At 41.0% G+C, this 7,654-nt stretch overlaps 1 protein-coding gene across 1 annotated transcript in view; it reads left to right on the plus strand.

The window, feature by feature from the left end:
* ITGA7 (integrin subunit alpha 7) overlaps positions 1–7,109 on the plus strand; it is a 31,731-nt gene extending 24,622 nt beyond the window's left edge. Inside the window, exon 26 of the mRNA XM_035002454.1 lies at positions 6,722–7,109. Within this exon, the coding sequence (XP_034858345.1) occupies positions 6,722–6,733 (12 nt within the window). The 3' untranslated portion in view covers positions 6,734–7,109. The remainder of the gene's footprint in view (positions 1–6,721) is intronic.
* The last annotated feature ends 545 nt before the right edge of the window (positions 7,110–7,654 follow it).

Genomic DNA, 7,654 nt, shown 5'->3' on the forward strand with positions numbered 1-7,654 from the left:
AGTTTGCATTCTCTAGAATTTTATATAAACGGAATCCTATAGTATGTACTTTTTTAAAAAAATTTTTATTCTTATGTTAGTCCCCATACATTACATCATTAGTTTTAGATGAAGTGTTCCATGATTCATTGTTTGTGCATAACACCCAGTGCTCCATGCAGAATGTGCCCTCCTCAATACCCACCACCAGGCTAACCCATCCTCCCACCCCCCTAGTATGTACTTTTTGTCTGGCTTCTTTCTTTCTTTCTTTCTTTTTTTTTTTAAAGATTTTATTTATTTGAGAGAGCGAGTGAGCGAGCGAGTGAGCACACAAGCCGGGGGGCAGTAGGCAGAGGGAGAAGCAGGCTCGATCCCATTAAACAATGACTCCCCATTCTCCCCTCCCCCCAGTCCCTGGAAACCACCAATGAACTTTGTCTTTATGATTTTGACTGCTCTAAGTACCTCCTATAAATGGAATCATACAGTATTTGTCTTTTTGTGACTGACTTATTTCACTTAATCTAATGTCCTGAAGGTTATCCACGTTGTAGCATATTGAAGAATTTCTTCCCTTTTAAGGCTGAATAATATTTTGTTATATGTATATACCACATTTTGCTTATCCATTCATCTATCAATGGACACTTGGTTTGCTTTTGCGATTTAGTTACTGTGAAAACGTGGGAATACAGGAGTGCCTGGTGGCACAGTGGTTAAGTGTTGGACTCTTCGTTTCGGCTCAGGCCCTGGTCTCAGGGTCGTGGGATCAAACCCCACCTCAGAATCTGCTTCAGATTCTCTCTGCCCCTCCTGCTCATGCTCTTGCTCATTCTCTCTAAAATAAATAAATCAATCTTAACCCCCGTCCCCTCAACGTAGGTGTACAAATACCTCTTTGAGACCCTGCTTTCAATTCTTTTGGGTAAATTCCCAGAAGTGGAAATGCTGGATTATATCGTAATTCTATGTTTGATTTTTTGAGGAACCAACATACTGTTTTCCATAGCACCCATTAGGAATGATGTGGGCTGTAAGACTGATGAATCACAGACCTGTACCCCTGAAACAAATACTACATTGTATGTTAATTAAAAAAAAAAAGAATGATGTGGGTTTTGGGGTTGAGACAAAAATCCCCATGTTAAATAAGTAATGTAGTTACATTTAAGATAATTTTACTTCTTCCTTTCCAATTTGGATGACTTTTATTTCTTTTTCTTGTGTTGCTTTGGCTAGAATTTCAACTGTGTTGAACAGAAGTGGTGAAAGCAGGCATCCTTTTCTTATATATCTCAGAGGAAACGTTTTTAGTCTATCACCATGGAGTATGATGTTTGCTCTGGGTATTTATAAGGATTATGTGAAATATATTTTAGGGAGAACTGACATACCTTTTTGTCCAAAAGTATGTTATGTGTCCCCAACTGTTCATATCTTCTTTTGTCCCATCAGTAGTATTTCAAAGATATCGTCATGTAGATACTGAACATTTCTTAAGCTTCTTTCTAGTTATATTACTTTTTTTTGACTAATATAAGAGGAAGTCTCTTCTTCACTTCTATCTTCTAACTGGTTTCCATTTGTATATATATCTCATCATTTTTGTTTCTGTGTATTAGTTTTGTACCTAGTCATCTTATTAAATGTTCTTACTGTTTATAATTATTTTTTTATTTGATTCTTTATTTTTTTTAGGATTTATTTATTTATTTGAGAGAGAGAGAGAGCGCGCGAGTGAAGGGAGGGGCAGAGGGAGAGAAGCAGACTCGCTGCTGAGCATGGAGCCCCACACGGAACTCAATCCCACGACCCTGAGATCATGACCTGAGCAGAAATCAAGAGTTGGACACTTAACCACCCAGGTGCCCCTCTTTGGGTTTTCTAAGCATAACATGATCCGTGCCAATAACAGTAATTTACCTCTTCCTTTTCAATTTTTATATCTTTTATTTCTTTCCCTTGCTTAATTGATTTATATAATTCCTTAGAACAATGTTAAATAGTAGGATGGGTACTAAATCCTTTTCTTGTTGCAGAAATTAATGGGACTGCTTCACATGCTTTCCCATGGGCTATATCTATTTTCTCTCAGCTTTTCACCCACCTTTTTATTCTCTGCTCTGTATTGCTGGAGTTAAGAGCCTGCATTTACCTGGCTCACTTGCTTCCTAGCTTCTTTGTGGGTTCTGCCGATAGTGAGCCCTGGAGGAAGAGCAGACCGCGGGAGGAAGAAGGCATATTCCTGCTGCCAGGTGCATGGTGTGGCTGTTGTTGGCTGTGGTGGTCCCAAAGCAGCAGTGGATTCCATCAGCCTGAGCCAAAGGCTGCACCTTTTCAGCCGTTCCATCTCTGCCCTCTTCGGCAGATCTAGAACATGTGACAGTGTCGGCAGGACAGCGGCAGGGTTTGTGGGCTCCAGTTCTGGGCTGTTAGCCACTTATGATCTCTGGGAATCATCCCTTATTCCTTTTGCCCCTCCAAACTTCCTAATTTTTCCCCTTGGAAATATATATATATATATGTTAAACCAAGGGGACAAATGTATATGTTTTAAACCATGGGGAAAACACATATATATGCTTTATATATATCTATATGTATCTTATTTTTAAAAAGATTTTGTTTTTATTTATTTATTTGAGAGAGAGAGAGACAGAGATAGAGAAAGAGCAGCTCAACAGAGAGCCTGACTTGACTCGGGATTTGATCCCAGGATCCTGGGATCATGACCTGAGCTGAAGGCAGACGCTTAACCAACTGAGCCACCCAGGTGCCCTATATATATATATATTTTTTTTTTTTAATTAAGTTTTTGGCTTAACATATTTTCTAAAAGACACATTTATTTATTTTACAGAGAGAGAAAGAGTGCGTGCATGAGCGGGAGGAGGGGCAGAGGGAGAGGGAGAGAGAGAATCTCAAGCAGACTCCCTGCTGAGCACAGGACCCAACTTGGGTCTCAATCCCACGACCCTGAGATCATGACCTGAGTGGAAATCAAGAGTCATTTGCTTAACTGACTGAGCCACCCACGCGCCCCTTGGGTTCAACATATTTTTAGCCAGTTCTCTACATTACGTTTCTTCTGTTTTGAAAGCATTGGAGTGATTTCTGTTTGCCTGACTAGACTTTGACTGAGCCACCCATTGAGAATGACGTGGACGTTGGGGTTGAGATAAAAACACTTAATAGTGTTAAATAAGTATTGAGATGAATGTTCATACCAAATCCTCTGTCCTCTTAAAACCTCTCTCCTATCCTTACTTTCCATTGATGAATTTACATCATACGTTATGATAGAAGTCATCAGGTGTGAACGTCTTTATTTTCTACCACGAGGCCTACAGATTACCTGCCTCTTCTCCCATCTTTCCTCTCTTATTATAATGGAGGGCATGTTGTTACTTCTGTCGAGGGTTAATCTCTCTTTATCTGTATTATACCCTCTTACTGTCTCAATTTTTCACATAACATTGAAACTTTACTGAGATATAGTTCACAAAAACATATACCTTAAAATTCTCCAGTTTAAATTACAAAATTCAGTGGTTTTTAGTATATTCAGAGTTGTGCAACCACCACCACAATCAATTTTAGAGTATTTTATCACTCCGGAAAGAAACTCTATGCCTATTAACAGTCACTCCCTATTTCCCCCAACTCCCCATTACCACCAATCTGCTTTCTGTCTCTAGGGGTTTACCTATTCTGGACATTTCATATAAACGGAATCATACTCTAGCCCTTTGTGACTGACTTCTTTCATTTAGCAGAATATTTCCAAGGTTCATCCATGTTGTAGCATATCAGTGCTTCATCCTTTTTATGTCCAAACAACATTCCATTGTATAGATATATATACTATATTTTATTTATACTTTCATCAGTTGATGTTCCTTTGGGTTGTTACTGCTTCTTGGGTATTATCAACAATGCTGCCATTAATTTTAACCTTAAGTTTTATTTCCTCTCTCTTAGATAATTTATCTCTATGGATCTTTCAACATACTATCATCTCTAATATATGTCAGGTTAATAACAAAGCAACCTTCTCAACTTCACGTCTCCCTTTAGCTACCACCCCATTCTATAGATCTACTTCACAGCCATACTTCTTTCATTCCCTCCTTTTATTTTTTTTTTAAAAGATTTTGTTTATTCGAAAGAGAGAGAGAGGGCAAGAGAGTGAAAGAGAGCATGAGCAAGGGGGAGGGGCAGAGGGAGAAGCAGACTCCCTTCTGTGCAGGGAGCCCGACGTGGGGCTCGATCCCCGGACCCCGGGATCATGATTTGAGCCGAAGGCAGACGCTTAATCAACTGAGACACCCAGGTGCCCCCCTCTTTTTTTTTTTTTTAAGTGCCCAGCATGGAGCCCAAAGCGGGGCTTGAGCTCATGACCCTGAGATCAAAACCTGAGCTGAGACCCTAAGATCAAGACCTGAACTGTGATCAAGAGTCAGATGCTGAACCTGACTGAGGCACGCAGGTGCCCCATGGCCACACTTCTTGAATCATTTGCTTGTGTTATCTCAATTTGCTCACTTTCCATTCCCTCTTCCACCCTCTTCAATCCAATGCCATAATAAAAACTGTTCTTGGGGTGCCTGGGTGGCTCAGTCGTTAAGTGCCTGCCTTTGGCTCAGGTCATTATCCCAGCGTCCTGGGATCGAGCCCCGCATCGGGCTCCCTGCTCGGCGGGAAGCCTGCTTCTCCCTCTTTCACTCCCCCTGTTTGTGGTCCTCTCTCGCTGTGTCTCTCTCTGTCAGATAAATAAATAAAATCTTTAAAAAACAAAACAAAACAAAAAAAACTGTTCTTACTTTACTTGAACGTTGCCAGATCCAGAAGCTATTCCCTGTTCTTATCTTTTTTTTTTAAAGATTTTATTTATTTATTTGAGAGAGAGAATGAGAAAGAGAGAGCACATGAGAGGGGGGAGGGTCAGAAGGAGAGGCAGACTCCCTGCTGAGCAGGAAGCCCAATGCGGGACTCGATCCTGAGGCTCCAGGATCATGACCTGAGCCCAAGGCAGTCGCTTAACCAACTGAGCCACCCAGGTGCCCTCCCTGTTCTTATCTTATTTGACCTCTTACCAGCCTCAGGAACAGTTGGTTACTACTTCCTCGTTGGAATACTATCTCATCTAAGCTGTCCCAACATCATAGCCTTCTTGTTTTTATACCCTTGGATGTTCCTTCTCAGACTCCTTTCTTAGGTCTTTCTTATCTACTCAACCTCTAGATTTTGTTTCTTTAGGTTTAGCCTTAGGTCTCCTTCTGTCTACATTATCTCATTAAGTAATTTCATCCATTTTCATGGGCTTAAATATTCACATCTCTTTAATGCAGACTTTTCTCCTGAGTTTCATTCAGATTTGCATATCCAATTGCCTATGTGACAAATTCCTCAGCACGTGTGCTGGATGTGTCACTTAACATGTCCAAAATGGTACTTGTCAAGTCTCTTTTGCCCATTCTCCTGACCATCTCAATAAATGGCATCATCAGCTTCTCAATTGCTTAAGCAAAAACCTAGGACTTATTTTATTTCTCTTTCTCCTGCTTCTTTACCCCCCTCCCCCTCACCTCTTCTTTCTCCTCCTTCTGCTTCTTCTCTCTTTCTAAACTTTGTATAATGGAAGATTTTGAATACACACAAAAGTTGGCAGAGTCAGGCACCCCCATGTATACACCATCCAGCCCCAACACAACCATCAAGCCATGGTCAATCCTGCCCCATCCATATCCTCACCCACTTCCCCCTTCCACCCTGGGCATTGTTTTGAAGTAAACCCTAGACATGTCATTTCATCTGTAAATATTTTAATATATATCTTTAAAGATACGTAACAAAAAATATAACCAGAATATTATCATACCTGAAAAAGTCTAACATAATTCCTAGGACTCATTTTTTGAGTTTCTTTTTCCCTTACTCCCATATCCAAGCTATCTCCAAGTCCCACCAGCTCTACTTCCTGATTTATCTTTATTTTATGCACTTCTAGCCTTTCCACTGCACAGAGCAAGGCACAACTCTCGTCTGTCTGGCCCATTATGATAGCCTCATAACTGCTCTCCCCACTGCCAGCCCCTACTTAAAATCCTTTAGTGAATTCCCATCACCATTAGCATAAAATCCAAAATCCTTATGGTGGCCCAAAGCCCTGAAGATCTAGCCTCTGCCCACTTCACCCCATTCTCCCACACTCACCAAGCTTGAGCTATACAATCTTTCACTTCCTCACTCTCTTCTTTTTGCTTCAGTGCCTTTGAGCTTGTCATTTCCTTTGCCTACTATGCTCTCTTTCTCTGCAGCAGTCCCCTCCTCCCTCCTACCTACTTAACTTTTACTTACCTTTCAGGTCTTAGAGTGCAAGCATCCCTTCCTTTCCCCCATCTAGGTCAAGAACTCTTAGCTCAGTTTGTAATTACTGTTTGTTGCTGTTATTATCTAATTAGTTTCTGTCAATAAGTTTCATAAGAGCAAGGATTATGTCTTTTTTCCGTATCATCACATATCCAGCACCTAGTATGGTGCCTGGCAAGTAGTAGACACTGAAAATGAGACAGATATAAACTAAAGGGACCCCATGAAAAGCTGCTTTTTTGTTCCCTTTCCTGCTTCTATTCTTGCTAGGACCTACACCCCTCCCTTACACAGGCCTTATAGAACAGATAAGGTATGTTCTCCTTGTAAAGGTCAAGGAGTTAATGATGTCTTTTGACTCTTCCAGCACAATAGATAACATCTAAGAAGGGACTGGGTGAGGTTGTCAGAAACATTTTCCAAGACCACCGACTCGCCAAGATCCCGGGCTGCAGGGCGTTAAGTGACTCATGGAGGACATCTATACACCTGTCTTTGTTCCTGGAGGCCTGAGAAGACACATCAGGACCACAATCCTCAACAAGAACCCAGGACCCCAAGCAAAGATGAGACTCACTCTCCTTTCCTTTCCCAGTCTCCCAGACTCTCTGGGTGTATCTACACTCCCTCTATGTCTTCAATAAACTACTCTCACTTCCTCTCAGCTTGTATTTGATTTGCATCCTGCGCGAAGCCAAGGACCCTCTTGGCTGGTCCTGTGTGACCCCCCTCCTCCCTCTGGTCCTTGGACCCAGCCAGCATCAAAAACATGTGTGATCAATAAAACCAATAGTTTTTATCACAATTTATAATTGAAAAATTTTGTCAATAATTTAAAGTCTGGGGTTTCCTCTACTGAATTAACTCTACATCGTCAGGAAGCGTATTTCCCTCTTCATTGCCATATATACTCAGGGCCATTTCTAGTGTCAGTCTCAGAGATCACTCAACACATATTTATTGGATGGATGAATAAAAGGTCTATATCACTGAGAAAGGGTCCATTTCATTGAGAAATGTCTGTATCATTGAGGATCTTATATGCCAACCTAAGGAGTTTGGATCTTATCCTATAGGAAATGGGAAGGAGTCATATGGTCTGATGGCTAGTTGGAAGCATCTCTCTGATGACTGGATTTACAGGAAAAAGACTGGGAGACCAGCTGAGAGATGATTTGCATGACATCAGCTGTAAAAACATATTTTTCTAGATGTATCTCCTTTGGCAAGGGAAGCAAAAGCAAACTTAAACTATTAGGGTGACACCAAAATATAAAGCTTTTTCACAGCAAAGGAAACC

This window comes from Mirounga leonina, unplaced genomic scaffold, assembly GCF_011800145.1.
Source record: "Mirounga leonina isolate KUSES-001 unplaced genomic scaffold, KU_Mleo_1.0 Mir_126, whole genome shotgun sequence".
Lineage (NCBI taxonomy): Eukaryota > Metazoa > Chordata > Mammalia > Carnivora > Phocidae > Mirounga > Mirounga leonina.